The sequence below is a fragment of the Tamandua tetradactyla genome, chromosome 2 (genome assembly GCF_023851605.1).
Source record: "Tamandua tetradactyla isolate mTamTet1 chromosome 2, mTamTet1.pri, whole genome shotgun sequence".
NCBI classification, from domain to species: Eukaryota; Metazoa; Chordata; class Mammalia; order Pilosa; family Myrmecophagidae; genus Tamandua; species Tamandua tetradactyla.
The window spans coordinates 143059170-143078977 of NC_135328.1; the positions used below are offsets into that span (position 1 = coordinate 143059170).

At 36.9% G+C, this 19808-nt stretch overlaps 1 protein-coding gene across 3 annotated transcripts in view; it reads right to left on the reverse strand.

The window, feature by feature from the left end:
* RMND1 (required for meiotic nuclear division 1 homolog) overlaps positions 1–19808 on the reverse strand; it is a 45254-nt gene that overhangs the window by 17891 nt on the left and 7555 nt on the right. For all 3 annotated transcript variants that reach the window (XM_077149280.1, XM_077149281.1, XM_077149282.1), the window contains exons 2-10: positions 18672–19183; positions 11886–11994; positions 9998–10073; positions 7369–7408; positions 5486–5586; positions 3729–3835; positions 2739–2803; positions 1967–2043; positions 134–254 (exon numbers count right to left, since the gene is read on the reverse strand). In XM_077149280.1, coding sequence (XP_077005395.1) covers positions 134–254; positions 1967–2043; positions 2739–2803; positions 3729–3835; positions 5486–5586; positions 7369–7408; positions 9998–10073; positions 11886–11994; positions 18672–19169 — 1194 coding nt within the window. In that variant the 5' untranslated portion in view covers positions 19170–19183. The remainder of the gene's footprint in view (positions 1–133; positions 255–1966; positions 2044–2738; positions 2804–3728; positions 3836–5485; positions 5587–7368; positions 7409–9997; positions 10074–11885; positions 11995–18671; positions 19184–19808) is intronic.

The following is a 19808-nucleotide window of genomic DNA, read 5'->3' on the forward strand; positions in this document are numbered from 1 at the left end:
GTATTTCTCCCAAAGCAGTTAAATATATTTATTTAATTTAAATAAATAAGTTTAAAAAGTTGTCTCCACAGAGTTTTATGAAATTATGGGGAACACTATATCTTTCTTTTTCAATAAAAGTGCAAATACTTACCTTAACTCTCCGAGCAATGCTAAGGAACTGACAGGTTTTATCATAAAGTTCTTCCAGGTTTTCTCTGTCCCAGTAGAAGTCAGGGGTGATTAAGAAGTCTGAGCTTAAGTTTATACGGTGTCTTAAACAAAGATGAAAATTAGCATTGTTTTTAAATTTTTTTAGGTTGAATTTAAAAATTATCTATTATACTTCATATTTACATGATGCTTTATGAAAACTTATTCTTTAATAGCGATCTTTGCAATATTTTTGAAAAACATGCAAATAAAAACATTCATAAAAGAATCTCAAAATTCTCAACCAAAGTAATTCAATCTTTAATACAAGTATTTATTAGGTAGACAGAAAAAAAAATGCCTCTCACTTTATATTAAACTTCTAGGCCTGTTTCTTTGTCATGAAATCATTAAAGAACTATACATGTATACATGTTTTGGCTAGATAATATATTCACATGGTTCAGAAGTAAAAAAGATGCAAAAAAGGGCAAAACTGACACACCTCACTCCCATTCCTGGCTCCATCTCTCCTCTCTCACACCCTAAAGAAAACCACTGTTACTAGTTTCCTCTGCCTCCTTATGCAAATACCGGACAAGTAAATATATACACACAAACACATTCTTAATTTCTACCTTTTTTATGGTAGAAAAAATTTAATTAAATGAAAATTTAAGTTGTAAAAGTAATGTAAAGGATGCATGGATGGTTCAGTGGTAGAATGCTCGCCTTACATGTGGGAGACCCAGGTTCGATTCCCAGACCATGTACCCCCCCAAAATAAATTAAGTAATGTAAAAAAAAAAAAGGTAACCCACAAATAGCATTCATTGTAAGGAGCTTAAAGCACAAGCAGCAGAGAACACAGAAAAGTGGTGGCCCCTCCCACCCTCCACACAACTCGAATCCCTTACTCTCCCCAAGGTGGGCCCTATGAACACCTTGACGTGTCCTTCAGATCTTTTTCTTGGCATGTGTGTGCACACACATGCACGTGTGTCATGTATACATAATGAGATAGATGTGAATATTAATTTTTTGTTTACATGAATATAATATATAATCTGTGATTTAACTTTTTAACTACTGTAAATTGTCACGATACTATTCATAGTTACCACATTCATTTTAACAGGCCATAAGTGTTCTTATTGCAAAGGTAAAGAGAAACTAAGGACAGAAAAGTAGGCCTAAGAAACTATTCACCAAATTAAGCACACTCTGAATTTTGAGTACCATAACTCACTATATCCGAATCTGCTTGCATTACCCAGAAGAGAGAAGAATCTCTGTCCTTACTTTTCAGAGCTCACGCTTTTATTTCTTTGAAAGGAAAAATTACGGGATGCTCCTGATGAATGATGACCTTTTATTTTTGTCAGTGCCCTGAATGGGAGGGCTCCTGAGCTCTGAGAAATGACCCTCTCCTCCCCAGGTGAAGGAGGGGAAAGGAGAATTAGATAATTATAGAGTCTATACAGCATTTGATGTATAGACATGTATTTTTACTGAGAACTCCCATTAACCAAATTCTAGAACATATCTTTCTACCTTCAAAAAACATAAACTGTGCTCTCTGATGTGAGTTTAATGTAGATTAATTACGACCTCTTTTGTAAATGCAGAATTTCTTCCAATAGAGTCTTAATACAGCCCAATTGCTTTGAACAGGCAAGAGTTCTGCTAGCTTATCATCATATTTACATTTATATGGAATGTAAATAGCTGTAAATCACATAAAGGTATACATGTTTGCTCTTACTACAGAACTAAAGGAATGTTTTCTTGAGATTAAATTTATAAAATATTTTATCTGTAGAAAAATTTTTACCTTAAGGCAAAGAGTTCACCTATTTTCTGCATAACTTCTTCATGAGATAGTTTTACTTTCTTCCCAGCTTTTAAAGCCTATTAAAAAAAAGTGTTCAATATTCCAATAGTATTCTAAAGCAATCTACTTTTGATTCCATATAAATAATACTCTTGGATGTCTACCTCCCAGATATATTTCTTAACTTGCCCTGATTTAAAAATCTTACTAAGCAAAAATTTCATAATCCCTGTTTTTCACATCCCTTCTCACAAGTATTTCCTATGATACACATTTCTAGTATGTTATTGGAAAGAGCAGGACTTCTCTTCCCAAGTATAATTAGAATATTCATCATAATAAAAGCAACATTAATTACAGTAAAGATTTTTTTATTTACTTTGAAATGTCAATATAACTATATGTATTTTTCTAGCCAATAAGTTTCTAATATAGCAAAACACTTTTTCAGTCCAGAAAAGTGATCATAATCTCCTTTACAGAAGCAACATTTCACTTTTTTCCTTTTAATTCAGTTACATTAAAAATATTGCACTATTAGAGAAAAGTAGTTAATTGAATCTTAACTTTTTAAAAATCAAAAGATTCAATATGAAATAGAATTACTATTTTAAATGTAATTGTAGATTCTATTTTGCTTTAATTCAGTGTTGCTTTCATAGTGTTTAGTCTTATTGTTGTGCTCTTAAGCATACTGTTATATTGGGAAATTTGTATTTTTTCCCAAATAGAAATCACTCCTTGAAAATGAGCATAAAATTGATATACTTACTTCTGGAATGGACTGAATAGAATCAATAAATTTATCCAGTGATGCTTCCCAAATAGCCAGTTTCACTGGGGAGGCAGAATTAACAATGGAATATGTTTTATCATCATATTGATATTTATATAAAAATGCAGAATTGCAGAGTATCTTCATTGTCATTTCAACAACAGTATAAGAAGCAAAGCCAAGGTGTTAAAAATTTTAAACTAAAATTTAACAATAATTAATTATTATTATTATTATAATGACAGCACCAAAATGGGGGAAAAAATAGAGGAAACTGAGTAGATTTCCAAGCCGTGCTGCAACTCAAAGTATGCTTGGCGGAATCCTTAACTGTCTAATTTTACATCTCAGAAACCCACAGGCTGCAGCTCTGCAGTCCAGGCACCAGTGGCAGTTTCCTCTGCAGACCCAGCAAAAAGTGGGACTTTGGCCCTGCTCTTTATGGGGCTGTGAGGAAGCTCAGGACCTCTGTCGCCCCCTAGTGTGACACGGCGGGGCTGCATCACTGGCATCCCAATGCAGAGCTGTGGCACATGGGAAACATGTACAGACCTGGAGACACCTAGCCTGATTTATTCAGGTACATGGTTCTTTCAGGAAAAACCTGGAGTAGCTGTGATGCTCCCAGGCCTGGAGAAGACCAGAGGCCTGTGCCCAAACATACAGTATGGACTACAGACTACCTACAAATAAGAACCACACAGGAAGAAGAGCAGGAAACAAAGGTGGTAATAATAAAATAATATTTTAGGAGAGAGTAAGGCTTTTATCTATAAAGTTAATAAAGAATGAGTTATTCCACCACAGATACTATTTTTTTAAAATCATATACTAAATTTTCTCTTGGAGCGAGAAACAAAAAGGATAATGAGTGCTAAGGCTTTGTTAAGCATCCTGTGAAAATATGGCCTAACCATTACTAAACATTTAAACTTCCCTCAATGAAATGAAACTTTGAAATACCATCTCTAATAAGGAGTAACTTACCGGAAAGGCAAAGAGCATTTGAGAAAGCAAATTTTTCTAGAATGGCATCATCCAAATCTAGCTCTGAATTTAATTTGATTTCCCCTCTGTGAAGTTTTGATTGCCCCCTGTAAAAATGGAAAAGAAATTCTAAATTTTAAACAGCACTTCAGTTTTTCTTTTGAAAGTTACCTGATAATCACTCCAGAGGCAATCTGGGCATAAATTTGGGCAATTTATTTCAAAATACATATTCTCATACCCTCTGATCCAAGTAATTCCATTTCTAGAAATTTATCCTAAAGAAATAATCAGATACAAAAGAAGTGTTGTGTACAGATGACATTTTAAGGGCAGATGTTTAATAGTAAAAGAAAATTAAGAAAAAATTAAATGTTCACTAAGATATGGGCTGAATGATGTTTTTTCCCACAAAACAAAATTTAAAAAGCATGTTTTAGAAGGATATTTAGTAGAAAGAGAAGATGCTGGCAACAAGTTGCTAAGTGAAAAAAATATTCACAGTGTAATCTAAAATCAGGCTGATAAGGTAGGGATGAGGAGAGAAGCTGAAAGTTATAAAAAACTAAGGAATACATGCAGAGAATTCAGAATGGACTTGATAATGGGAGAAAGGCTTGTGACTACAAATGGCACATGTAGACGGAAAAAAATATATAGGGTAAAAGAATTATTCAGGGTTGAAAATACGGGGAGATGGACAAGGAAGCCTGATTGGGGTGGGGAGTTTTCTGAGAGGCAGAATCTGCTCTGACCACCACAGGTGGAGAACAAAGAAGAGACAGAAAGAAGAGCAGAGCTGCCAAGATGCTTTTTGGGTGAGCTTGGCCCATGGCCCAGAGCTGGGAGAGAAAGCAGATGCCTGAAACCACAGGCAGGACTCAGAAAGCCCTCACACCCCACGTGGGGCAAGGGGCAGCCATGCTGTCTTTTTGATGAGAAACCAAACAGCTGACCCCAGGACCCAGAGAGCTGAGGACAGTACTTCTTCAGACTTTCAAGTGTGCGCTTGTGTCTGAGGGTGGGTGGGGTGCAGTGGGAGAGCCTATTAAGCAATAGCTTCATCTGGATGTAGAGGAAGAAGTAGAGAGGGGAACTCAAGGGAACATAACAGAAGGCCAAGCTGTTAATAATTAATAAGATTAATAGAATTCCATTAGCTCCTCACTTCCTGCCATCTCTGAGACTCATACCCCTGCTTTCTATGTGCCACCATTACTGGGCCCGGGTGTCACTTACTAGTCAGGTGCACTTAGTCAAGGTACGGCATCTCTGAACCTCATCTGAAAAGCAGGATTTTAGTGAGGATAAACTTAAACAATGCATGGAAGCCACTAGACAGCTTGGCACAAATTAGCACTGGCCATGGTTACAGACGTCCTCGTTCATCTGGTTTTTCTAGGGTGAGTGTCTTTTCCAAGTTTTCCTAAAGCTCTGCTTTCATCAATTTCTTTCTTAAGACCTTTAAAGACTTATCTTTCTGTATTTCATTAGACAGAAAAAAGCCCTTTCTAGCTTGCTCATACTGTCTCTCCCTCCACCCCAATATCTCTCTTCATTTTTGTCTCTTGCTGACACAGATTAAGAGGGCAATCAGCTGGTCCATAGCCTACCATATATCTTCCCTCAGAATGGTGTCAGGCAGCATGCATCAACAAGTGCCTTTCTGAGATCATTCCCCATTCTGAGATCACTCCCTACGCCCTCTTAGAACATCCCAAGTGCTGTTTTCAAAGATTTGGTAAAAAGTTGCTCACTCTGTTTTTATGTAGTTAAGCTCTTCATTTTCCCAGTGTACTAATGCAATTTCATAGGGCTGGATTTCATGTTTCTCTAGAACTTGCATAACATGCTTCATCTAAAAGAAAAGGAGAATTAACCAGAAATGAGAACTGATGCTTCCATACAAAGCAGGCTATGGCTCATGCTCATAACATTTTCCACTACATTTAATTATACCTCTTTGTTGCTTAGTTTTTAAGGAATAGGCAATTTCACTGTCATAATACACATACAAGTTAAATATTACTTAATATAAACTTAAGCACTATACTATGAAGCTAATTAGGATGACATGCTTATTGTCTTTAAACTTGAAAAACACAGATGAACATGAAAATAAAAATCATCATTACCCCACAACCCAAAGAGCACCAGTAATATTTTGGTTTGTTTTCTTCAAATCTTCAAAAAATAAAAAAGCAAAAGTGACATACTTGTAAAAATCAAACTCAGATGTGTAGAAAGAAAAGCTCCCCCTCTGCTCTCCTGAAGTTCTGATCCCCAAAGGTAGGCATCATTAAACTTGGTGCATAGCTTTCCAGACATTTTTTTCTACGTGTATATGTGCATATATTTATTTTGCTTTTTGTATAAAATGGGACCATATCATGCTTTATGAACATTTTTCAGCATTATTCTCTGCAATGGAAGAACCACAATTTATTTAACCATCCTAAATGTCCATTGGTTGGGGATGATTTCTACTTTTCACTGCTGCGATATTGCAATGAACCTCCTTAGGCATATCCTTGTGGCCTCATGGCAATGTTTCCTTAAGAACTGCTAGATCAAAAGACATGCACACTTATAACTTTGGTAAACATTAAAACTGCTCCCTAAAATAGTATTTTTTTTCCCCAGTTTTGGAAGCCAAACAACATTTATTAAGAGTACACTTAAAAAAGTCTGGGTATTAGCCATTTAAATCTTTGCCACTCCAAACAGCAATTTTTTGTTTTCGTCTTTGTTTTTATTGATTAGAAAGTTGAACAAATTTTTCTTATATTTATCAGTTATTTGTATTTCTTCTTTAGCATTTTCCCTGTGTGTGTATATGTGTACATGCCCTGTATTTCCTTTTAGTCAAACCTGGATCACATGAATCATATTTTTAAACCTGTATTGGTATGATATTGGTTATATTTTGTAACCTGTTCTTTTAATTTAACTATTTCATATACATAAGCAATTTTCCAGGAATAATTTTTTTTCACATAATTTCTCAACATGCAGGATATTCTATCTTATGGATGTATTTAATAAACTTTCCATTATTGCATATTTGGTTATTTCTAATTTTTGCTATTATAAGTAATGTCTGGAAAGAACATAATTCATGATGATTTCCCTTGGATAGTGTTCTAGGTGTAATATTCTCAGTTATATACCAAGCTTTTGATTAATATAAATCACACTGCCTTTAAAGAGGCTGCATCAAACAAATTCTTATTTGAATATTAAAGAAAATTTTTCCCTTGAGTCAAAGTTCTAGAAACTTGATTTATAAGAATACTCAGTACAATACACTCCAAGTAACTGGGGATACATTATCCTTTTGTAGATTACAAAATGCAAAGTATATTTCTGCTTGCACTGTAGCTAGGATAGGTTCTGAGCCCTACAAATTAGTGTGGGCCCAGAGGATAGAAAATGTAGGAAACTTAAAAATAAGCCAAAATACAATATGTTTTGGAAGATGAAATTGCTAACATAAATATCATGTAATATAGAGCAAATAAGTCGGGAACCATCTATTAATTTATCTCCCAATAGCTCAGATTGTTGTGAGCTATTTTGCACTTAACAATGTGTAATTTACTCTCGGGATACTGAATTTTTATACTTTATTTATACTTACAGTTTTGTCTCTCACATTCCAAAATACAGCAGCTCCTTCCCTGATTTAAAAGAATGAAAGAATCAACTAAGTCAAAGGCAGAATATATTACTTCGGGTCACACATAAAGCCATGCTTAGGTAACTTCTGGTATCTACCCAGAAGTCAATTATAATTGTATAATTTATCTATTAATTTGACATTATGGTCTCTGGATGGATGTGCTAAAATAAAAGCTAACTTTCTGATTCTTGACAAAAGCTGACCTCTCCAAAATTCATGACTTCTCACGTGGTTTGCAGAGTAAATAACTATTATTGTCAAACTGTACATTTATGTAGGTTTATTCAATTCTGATGAACAGAAAGAAATGAGAATAAGGAAATTCTGAGATCACATCTTAGCTCTCATTAGGCAGACTCTGCCATGGGAAGAGAGTAAAAGACCATGCCTGTAGTCACTGTGGAGTGAAGAGCCTGAGGGGAAGTGAAGCCTCTGAAGGCTGGAAGCACCCACGGAGTAACGGTACCCACCCTTCAGTGCTTAGGAAAGGGGCAGCAGGAAGCCCCAGGAATCTGATATTGGCTTCCGCACAATTTAAGATCTAAAAACCAAAATAGGACACGTTTTATCTGATTTCTGAACTTGGACGTGTTAAGCCCCTTGGGTAGTAAACAAAAAGAGGAGTTACAGCTATGGGCTACTGCACTGGAGGAAGGAGGGGTGGAGATGGCAGGTATAACTCAGTGGCCCCACCCTTAAGTAAAGAGCCCAGTGTGTGCCTGGGTCTGTGCTTTTTCCATGGGACACAAATGTAAGCGTGGTCTAGATCCTGTTCCTCAGGAGCTCCCGAACTAGGAGAGACTGGACATTATCCCATCGACTACAATACAGTGCGATGAACGCTATGACAATTATGCCATGAGTATTACAGGATGCATGTGAGAGTGACACCCATCCCAAAAGAGCAGCAGAGCACCTAATGAGAAGAGGAGAGGAGACGGCACAGCAGAGCACGGTTGCAAGCTCAAAGTCTGGGCTCATGGAAGGGATGGGAGGGCACCACGTCATGCCCTCAGAGGAGCTGCGGACCTGGGTAAGAAGTGGGCACCAAGGTTAGTGAGGCAGGCAGGGGCCAGACCCTGAAGGAATGGGATAAGGAATGTGGTGAAAATCATAGAATTTTAAGCAGAAGAGATGACCCTGCTTACAAGACAGATTGGTGGGAGGTCAGAAGGCAGGAAGGGAGACCCATGAGCAGATGGCCACAATAGTCCAAGAAAGCCTGAGTGTATGGAGGTGGAGGTATTTAAAGCCACAGCCAGAGCACTGGCACAGGGAAGCACTTCCAGGCAGAAAAGAGGTCCAATGAGCTGTCCCTCCTTTGGTCTAGAGCTACTCTGTGCATTGTGGGACCCAGAAGCCATGTGGCAATTGAGCTAGTGAAATGTGCCTCATCCAAACTGAGATGAATGTAGGCTAATGTACACACAAGATTCCAAGACTTAGCTTGAAAAGAAGAACGTAAGACAACTCATCATTTATATATTTTATGTTGATTACATGCTGAAATAATATTTGGGATATGCTGGGTTAAATACACTATTAAAATTAATTTCAGGCAAGCTGCAAAATCAGTATTCATGCTGTTCAAAATTAATATCAACTTGCTGCTTTTTTTTTTGCACGGGCAGGTACTGGAAATCAAACCCAGGTCTCTAGCATGGCAGGCGAGAATCCTGCCACTGAGCCACCATCGCACTGCCCACCTTGTTGCTTTTTAAAACAATTTTAAATGTGGCTACTAGAACCTCCGAGACTTGCACTTGTGAATTACATTGTATTGCTGCTGGGCAGTGCTGGTCTTCAGATCTTCAGAAATCCAAGTTTCCTGTTTGGTTCAAGGGGATGCTGTTGTTCTATGTGGACTAAATGCTTTCACCTTGGTTATCTCTATCCTTAGGGTCAAAGGAAGATGAGGCACTGAAAGGTAGAGAGAGGGCTTCCAGCCATCACCAAGGTGGCTTCTCATGGGCACCCCACATGGGCCAGCTCTGCCCCTTCCTGATCACGTGACCACGGGTAACCCAGTTAATCCCCATGGCCCTCAGCTGCACTGTGAGAGTAATGTCATTGTGCAAGTACTATGAGGTTATTTAAAATAATGGTTTCCTTCATTGTTGTTATTTCCCATCAGCTGCTCTGTAGAATTTGGTACCAAACCCTTCAAATGAAAGAGCATGTGTGGAGTCAGTGTCCTAGTCCCTGGGGGTGGGGGGGTGGTTAGCTTTAGATAAAGTGCTACGGACGGAGAAGACAGGCAAGGAAAGAAATGGCAAGGGAGGCGACAGGAGTTTGATGAAGGGCACTGAAGATGCTTTACATAAACTTAGTGAATGAAAATCCAGATTCACAAATAGAGACACAGCAGGAGAAGATTCTTTACTTGTTTTAATGATTCTTTATTAAGAAATAGGATTTACCAGAAACATTCCTAAAACTGGCAAATTCTCCTAGATCAAATAAGAATCAAATGACAAAACTTCAAACCACAAATAATATCTTGAACTCATTTCCTATTAAAAGTGGTATGCTGTACATTTCAAGACCACGATTACATGCCTTCCAATGGGCTTCTTTCTTATCTTACCTGAAGAAGAACATTGTTCCAGGATCACCTTCTTTTGCAGAATTTTCTACACCCATCACCAAAATATTTGCTGCATCTGCAATTTAAAATAAATGAAAGAAAAGCTAGGTTACAAGGTGACACATGTTCAAGAGTTACCAATAAACATTTCAATACTTATGACTACATCTCTATGTGCTATTAAGTGCTTAATGACACAATGCCTATCTTTTTGCTAAGGTGTCTGAAACTATTTAAAAGAAGAAAATGAAAAGGCCATAAGAAATCACCCTCACAAAACACTAACACAACCTGTTTGATTCAGTAATCACTAGTATAATTAATAAATATTAAAGCTAAGTTTCCATATAACTAAGGCTCAAGAATTAACTTATTTCCATGAAATTAATCTAAAAGATGTAAGAAACATTAATGTATTCTCTCCCTGTAAAGATCATTTTATTAATAATTGTAAGAGAACTTCTTAGATTATTCATTCTGCTACATTTTAAAGTGTATTATATAAACTGTGGCCCAACAGAAAATACGCAGAAATAAAGATTCTAGCCATTTCAAAACAGACCTGATTTCAAGGTTATTTGTGAAAACTGTAGTCATCTATAACTACTTAAATATTTTAACAATTTAAATATTAAATAAACTTAAAAATACATATAAGTATACAGATATTCATTAGTAAGTACTTAATACACAGAAGTATAGTACAGAATTATTATATACTTAAATTACAAATACGTTATTTGTACATAAAAATTAGTATGTTAAAAAGTTATATATATATATATATATATATATATATATGTATTTTTAAACCGAAAATTAGGATCCTCAAAACTTTAGAATTTTTGGTAGAGGTTGGGAGGTAGGGGAAGGGGATTCAAATTAAAGACCAAATCCTAAACTACATTCTGTTGGTGAACTCTCAGTTCCCTAAGTACTACACTCTACACAAGACAGAGGTCACCTACATAGCCAAAAAAGCAACATAAATTGTAATGGAAAAGACCTAGGGCTGTGATCACAATATAGGAAGCTCCCCGAATAGGTAATGCACAGGCCATACTGATGGCAGCCTTTCATGTCTGAGGACACCACTGATCAAGTTTTCATCATAGGGACTCTGGACACAGCTCTGTATTTCTGTTGACTTTGCTTTGTTTTGCATCAAACAGCAAAATTAATCTATTCAGACCATCACGTCTAAAAATACACCATGATATTTCCACTGTTATCTTATGGGAATACAGACCTCATTGAACCGTAGCAGGGAGGTTTACGCCCCGCTATTTTTGTTAATCTGAGCTAAATTAATAAATTTCTGGGTATTGGGAAATCCAGTTATTGAGTTTCAGTGTAAAATTATCTTCCATTGAAGTGTTTCAAGTTATTTATTTATTAGTGCAAAGCAAGTTGTTTTCTTGAAAAGTGATCCTATCCTGAAATTCCCAATTAAGTTCATTTTGATTTTCTTCTCAATGTTCATTGTGCTCATTTCATATTTAAACTAAGTTTGCTAGTTAAGCATTGGATTTTACTGGTAATTTTTTTTAAAGGCTTTATTCAACATTTCTACCAATTCCATACTAAAATGACCTTTTAATATGGCAGAAATGAAATGACACAGGACTCTGATCACCCAAGCAATAGAGATCCTATACATAAAGCTTAAAAATATATAGTGCTTTTTTTAATCCATGAGAACCAGATTCTCTGTGAACACATTTTGGATTCTTACTTGTATATGTAATTTATATGAAGAGATCCAATACCACTTTTATATTATAATTCTTCAACTAAAAAACTAAGTGAAAAAATAAATTTAAGACAGTATCATAAGAAAATTATCCTCTAACACATGTTAACATACTTGGCCAGGTTCAAGATGTACCTCGAGGCAAACCTGTTACTTCGACATAACCATGGGAGGCCAAATCTTGAGATAGAGTTCCCAGATGATACTCGTCTGCTGTTGCAAATGCTGTGCAGTGCATCAGGTCCTGTTTCAGCAACATGGGCACACATGGGTTAGTAAAAGGCTGTCACGTCCGTGCAGCTTGCATTCACTTGATAGGACATAATTTTGCACAGAGGGAGATTTTTCAAGCATCTCAAAGGCTGATGATCCAAGGGATAAGATAAGAATGAACAGAAACATGTTAAGGTAAACAGATTTCGGCTCAATCTATGAAAGAATTTTCAACTGCTAGCAAATAGGATGCAATGGGCTATCCTGAAGGGGAAGCTGTTCCCCAACTGGCATCTTTTGAGCACAGGCTGAACAACAGATGCAGAGGGAATTAAGGCATCCTGATGGGGCCTGGAGGGAGCGATATTTAAAGTCTCTTCAATACTGAGCTTCTAAGACCCTATGAAGAACAAAATTTAAAACAAGGAGCTTTTTCACAGTGACATTATTCTTCGAAGTCATTTTATAATTTGTCACTAGCCTTATCCAGGCAAAATTACTTTAAATCTATAAAGAGAATCAGTGTTTTTACTTTTGCTAATGTTAAATAAAAAGTCTGCAGACCTGAGGATGTGGGTTATTGCTTTGGCTGATGTGCTACAATACATCCACAGCAAGCAGTTAGGGCACAGAACTGTATTTTTTCCAAACCACCAGTGAGTCTTGATGTCAATGTAGTTGACCAAAACCAACTTTTCCCTTTGTTAATAAAAAAAGAAAAAAAGAAAAATCTTACAGTGCACTATTTATAGTAAGAGTAAATACTATTTTACAAAAGATATGTCACTTAGATGTGTCTATATATGTATGGATACTGGGTGTCACAATGTAAAATGTATTTCTCATCATGGGCTGTGATCAAAAAAGTTTGAAAACTATTAGCATAGAAGTTAAGAGTCCAGGCAGAGAATCTGAATAAAAAAATTCTCATAAGCCAGGATAGTAGTATTTACCTTACAAGGTTGTTGTGAAGCTTGAACAAGTTGAGAAAAGCAAAGTGCTGAGGACTGAGACTGGCATAAATGTCCAACATTTGCCAGATAATAGTCATTATCAGTGCTGATGCAAGTATGCTTACACAATCAAAATCTATGGGAGATTTAAAAGTTTATTAGAAGTCACATCTGAATATCTGAACGTTTATATTTTTGCATTTTAACACCCTGGTTAAATATCCGTGATTCTACTATCTTTTAGTAAATATGGTGTGCTGGTCTACCATTGGTCAAAAGAAATTTATGAATTACTAAAATCAATATTTATTCCTCAGACTTACCATCTCAGTGCCCAAATTCTTTCCCTTTCTGTTGCATCTTCATAGGAAATTCCTCATTGGAAGCAGTACATGAATTCCTTATTTCCTTCAACACTTATTACCTGATCCCTGGCTCTTTGTCAAGAAAGAGCCAAACCCTGCTCTGCCTTTTCCTCAATCTTATAGGCTATTTTAATATATGGCTCTAGAAAAGAAGAGGAATAAACAAAGGACATAGACAAACCAAAAAAATCTGAAATTAAGCAAATGTCCTCTCAGAAGCAAACAATTTTAATTTAATTAGAAAACAAAAAACCCAAGGTAAAAGCCAGACAAGTAGAATATGAGGATATGAAGAAAATGAGGATAAAATGGAGGCTGTACCCTCCTTTTGCAGATTTGATAGCCAATTCCTGTAGTCACACATGAAGATAAGAATACACCAAAATTAAAACATATGGACTGATAAAGTCCAAGTATAGTTGGTAACTGGAGTATAGGAACCCATAAGATGCTTAAGGTTTAGAACTGCAGGCATTATCTATTATTTCAAGGCTCCATGACAGGAATAGAGTGATTTAGCCGGCTGAAAGGAAGGAATCCTGACCACCCAAGTTTGCTGAAGCTTGTTAAGGAGAACCACAATATAAAAGGTCAGATGTCAGAATTACTTCTTGAAGGGACTGCTACAGCCAATGTTTGGTTTGGGCCAGAGTGGGAAGAGGAAGAGACACCAAAAGAAGGAGATAAGCAGGAGGTTAAAAGCTAGTCCAATGGAGGATCTTCCCACAACTGTACCGAATATGGTAGAGGCTGTCTTGGTTGCTAGACTCAGCCCAGAGAACTCTCCAACTTGCACAGGGTTTTGAAAATCTGAGTTAACTGTAAACAATAAATTGAGGGATTTCAAGTTACGCCCAGATGGCCACTACCTTTCATCAGAAGATCAAAAACAGACAAGGAGAAAATGGGGGGGGGGGGGGGGGGGGGGGGGCGGAGGGCTCGGGTTCTTGGACCCACGCAGTCTCTGGCTCTTGCATTGCCTGTGGCCACCTGTCCCATTAACATTTACATTACTGGCAAGGCCAATGAAGGCATTTGAATTTACCTTTCAAAAATTTTAATTTTTTTGTACTCAAGAATAGAAGGCAAGGCATTCGATCATTACTTCTGTGAGAAAATGCATTCTGAGCACCACAGTAAGACTAAGAATACATTTTAAATACAATCTGTTTTACTGTGGGGTTTCTTGGGTACATGGCCCAGGAATAGAACCCGGATCTCCTGCATGAAAGGTGGGCATTCTAACCACTGAACTACCCATGCACCCAAGTACAATCTGTTTTTATTTAACCATCCCAAGGAACTTCTTTGTAGACTTTCTAATGACAATCACCTCTCCTTCTCAGCATTTCCTATTTAGTTTGGCTCAAAATTCTACTCAACACATAGCATATATGGCTCTCCACACTACTTTCTGTGTCCTCCTTGAATATTTCAATATGTATTTCTGTTTAAATTATGTCTTCTATCAATAAAAGATTCAGAAAGTCTTTTAATTTAATTGTTTTGACATTTCTTCTTTTGGTTTTACTTCCTTTGCTTTTAAATATCAAGTTATATTTAAGCCCATTTGGTAAAAGGGAAGAGGATTATGGAGTGTCTTGTCTTTGCATTTTTTTCCCTATTACTTAAAGATGCTGGTACTTTGTAAAAAGCTTCTATTTGCATTTATATCTTTTTCTGGATTTTTAAAGTAAATCATTACTAATTAAGTATTAATTATTTTGTGAAAGCTAATTTCTGGTTTTAAGTTGGGAACCCACACCTTGTCCTTAATATGCCAAACTATCCTAAAATAGTTACTGAACTTAGGTTGAAATTTAAGCCTATTTAAAAAGCCTTAAAAAAAAAAAAGATGACAAAACCACTGTTTCAGTATATGCTTCATTTTTCTAACCACAAAAGACATGTTCCAGCAGATGGGGCTAGATATCTATGGAAAAGGGGAAACAGCATACATTTTACTACGTATGATTCTTGCTTTAATGGCATCACACACTCTGACAGAACACTCTTCTTAAAATCAAGACGTTTATTTAATTAATGTATACAGCAATGCTGCCTCTATACTACTAAGGGCAAAATGTATTTTTTTTCCCCGCTATGTACTGGTTAGGGCGGGCCGCGGTGGCTCAGCGGGCAAAGTGCTTGCCTGCTATGCCGGAGGACCTCGGTTCGATTTCCGGCCCCAGCCCATGTAACGAAAACGCAGAAACAAAATACAATAAAACAAGAAAATGTTTAAAAAGATGTTTCCCTTTCTTCCTCTCTTCCTTCCTTCTATCCTTCCTTCCTTCTCTCTGTCTTTCCTTTAAAAAAAAAAAAAAAAAAAAAAAAGGTAAAGAACACTGACACCCTGTATATCACTGATATAATGCATCAGCTTTCAAGCTTTTTTTAAGGACAACTCGTGGTGAGAAGTCATTTCATATACATAGTACATATGTATATGTACTAACCCAATAACTGAAACAAAACTTTATAAAATAATATTTACCTTTACCATGAGCAATGCTTCTGATATATTTTCCATTCTATTTCACCTTTAAAAAACTATGAGGGTGGGGTGGTGCAACGGTCACTCAGTGGCAGAATTCTTGTCTGCCATTCCAGAGACCCGGGTTCGATTCCTGGAGCCTGTCCATGCCCCCCCCCAAAAAAACAAAAACAAAAACAAAAAACTATGAGGGCAGTACAAGGGTGGCTCAGTAGAATTCTCGCCTACCATGCAGGAGACCTGGGTTTGATTGCTGGACCCTGCAAAAAAAATGTTCTTTGTCTGGGTGCACTGGTAGTTCAGTGGTAGAATGCTTGCTTTCCATGTGGGAGACCTGGGTTTGAGTCCCGGATCATGCACCACCTCCCCCCAAAAATATGAACAACGGGATAGTTTGCTATGGTCTGTCCCCTGCCTGCCATCCTGCATCTCATCTCCCTATACCCAGACCAGCCATGAGCATCCTCCAGCACTCCTGAGGGATGGCACGTTGCAGGAAGCACAGTTGCTGGTCTTAATACATTATGGCCAAAAGGATGCGAGTGACTATTCAGTAGGTTCTGATCTCTGTGGACGAAATTCTAATGCAGAGGACAATTTCCACCACGTTCAGCCAACTCTGAGTGCATACAGGTAAGGGTAGAAGGATGGACCCAGGAATACGTGTGGAGACCATACAAAGCACTCATTTTCTGACAGAGAGAGTAGGGCCCTTTCTTTGTCTCTGTCAAGAGTGGTAAAAAGGGGGTTAGGCTATCAAAAAAGATTCAGGATGCCCATGTGAAAATGGAGTGGCCCTCAATTTGGGGCAAATAAAAGCTGTCTTCAAGACTGTTTTCTCCTATGAAATTAAGGCCATCAAAAATGTTTCAGAAACGTTTCAAAATGATATCACCTCAGATAACTTTTGGAATGCTTTCACAAACATACGATTTCACATGATTTTTCTGTGCTTTTATAGAGACAGCATACTGTTCTTGCTTTTTGCAAAATCCCAACTGAATTCACTATTTATAATGCTACAAAATATCTTCCATGTGAGAACCCATGAAATAAATGGTTTCTTAAATTTGGTGCTGGAAAAAGTTACTTCTCTTACCCCCCCCCCCCATTATTTATTTTTATTCCATATGTTCTACTCGTCTGTTGACAAGGTAGATAAAAGGAGCATCAGACACAAGGTTTTCACAATCACACAGTCACACTGTGAAAGCTATATCATTATACAATTATCTTCAAGAAACATGGCTACTGGAAAAAGTTACTTCTCTTAAAACATTTTATGTTTTTCTTTTTACCCCCTATCAGATGAGAAACAAACTACCCACTTTTTAATTATTGGGCTTCTTAGAACTAAGTGCTCAGTGAGATTCATTACTCATAGCAGGTACGTAATCATGTTTCTTTCTCCATTTCTGCCAACTGTTTGCCGTCTTAAATGTGAATGCTTTTATTATCTCATTTGAATCTGTCCTGAATTTTGAAAATCTACTTTACTAGAAGGAATCAGAAAAGAAATTCTGAAGGAAAACAAAACAGAATTCAGGAAAATTGCTTCTAAGTCTAAGGACAGGCTAAAGAAACAATGTCTCTTTGATAAATTTACAACCAATAACTACCAAAAAGAAAATTCTCTGATCATTACAGTGTCTCCGTAACAATTCGACCATACACTATGCCGATGGCGATTACAAAATTAAAAATGAGTTGATCTTTCTCCTCTTTGCATCTGCCATGAGTCAGCTACTTACATTTAACTTCATCTTAGTCATGTGAAAACTGAATTTCCCAGACTACCAATGAGCTGAACAATATAATTAAAAAAAATAGGAGCTAGGAAGAAGAAAGGGGTAAGATGGTACATGCATGACACTTCTGCTTTTACATACTGGGTTCAGAAAAACTGTGAGAATTTCAACAAAGCTAGAATCCAAAATAAAAACCATCGATTAACTCTTAACTTCATAATCTGAAGCTTAGTCATGAAGGGCTTTTCAAAGAAGTCAACCACACAGCAAAAAAGCAGTCAAATTAAACATTTTTAGGGTCCACATCTAAGAATCAAGATCTTAAAAAGACAGATATTCATTCCTACCTGTGTTCTGATAGATTCAGAAGGCCTAATTAAGTTTTAAATAGTCCACGTTCCTATTTCTAATGCTGATGACTACAGACATCCCTTTGACTCCTTCCCTTCCTTTACTGCCTTTTAACCTTCCAATTCAATCAACATTTACTAAGCACAAGACACAGTCCTAGGCGTTATGAAAGACACACCGGTTAATAAGTCTTGGTCCTACTCCTTAAACTGTTTATCACTTAGAGGGGAAATGCTGGGGAATTCCCATAAACCTCTTAATAGTGAATAAAAATATTCCCTTTAACCTTCAAAGGATAAAAGAACAAAACCCTCTGCTGCTTTTTTATACCTTGAGCTGTCGATTCATCATCCCATCCCATGACCAGTTACTGCAGGCTAGTGAATATTTATTTACCTCTCTGTATAGTGTTTAAAACCTTTGTTTAATCTGATAAAGAATTTCTACAGTTTGATTTATTAAAAGATTTTTTTTTAACAGCAGATTGCTAGATGGGACTTAACACTAGTCCTCTTTTCGAAGTTTTCTTAAGCAGTGACTAACAAATCCTTCATAAACTCCATTTCTATATTTTATTGCCAGCATTAAGTCTTGGTCTTTTTTTAAAAAATTAAGATTTTGATTCCCTTTGGACATTATGTTTTCCTACTAAGCCTTAAAGATCCTGAAGTAAAAGGTTTTGAGTTGGTTTCCAGTTCTCTCACATTAGCAAAAGGCTGAGGCGCACTGCCCACTGGTTTAGAGAGTGAGCGATGATCACTAAATGGAAGTGCCACAATCACATCTATTTTTACCTCATTCACAGACAGAACTGGAAGGTTGGTCCTGGACGGCTGCTTGGTCCTGGATGGTTTCAATGGTCTCTTGATTTGTGGAAAGTCATGTTTTGGAACAAGAGTTTCAGTTGATAGAGACGAATAATGCCTTTCCAGTATTTTTATAAACCACTTTGAGCCCAAAACATTAGGCCTGGGAGTCACTTTCCTGTGAGTTCCAAAAGACTTCACAGGTAGAAAGTATGCTTTTCCATCTCGGCAGTGCAGAACAGTTAATGGAGACAATGAACTTGTATTTGGTATTTTCTGGTCCATTTGCAGGATCTGAGATTTATACAAACCACAGGCTGCTGGAAAGAATGAATCCAAGTTCTGATTTATTGTCAGAGTGCTGCATGTTATATTTTCAAATTTGTTAGGTGGTTTTAATGTTAGATGGATGAATCTTTGGCAAAGACGAGCTTTAGATAATACAGAGTGAGATCCGGCCAGTGCTCTGAGAAGTCTGACTGTCATTACCACATTCCAAGCTGAAAGAAAAATAAGGCAAAGTTCAAATTTTTGTTGCTGTTGTCACCGTTATAAAATATAATATTTCCCCTTAGGTAATAGGCATATTTCTGCAGTAAATATTTGCTAGACACATTATCTCTTAAAGCCTAGTAAAAAAAACGAGATCAAAAAATTAAATGAGTGCTTCTACTTTTCCTTTAGTTGACCTTTAGCCTCCTTTCTGGAAGACTACAAGAGTGCAAAGATGTTGATAGGACAAGGATATTAAAACATAAATAAAGTGATGGGGTCTCCTCATTTACTTCATCAGTGTATCAATTACCTTTAGAATTTATACTTGCTAATTCCTCTATCCAATATTTATTTGGTTTTACAATGAGATAAACAATGCGCTGGGGCCTGGGATGTATCCATGAAAAGGACAGGGTCCCTGTGATCTATGTGACAGTATTCCAAGGGAGAAGCAGGCTTTCAGCTGCTCCTTTACTCCAGTGCACAGACAGGACCCTACACAGAACTCTAGTACAGATGCTGAGGAAACACACAAGGAGCTCACCCTGTCCTAAATCAAGAGTCAGGAAAGGGTCCATCCTTCTTGACGGGGAAGGGACTTTTCAAGTTGGGGCTGAGCTTGAGCATGCA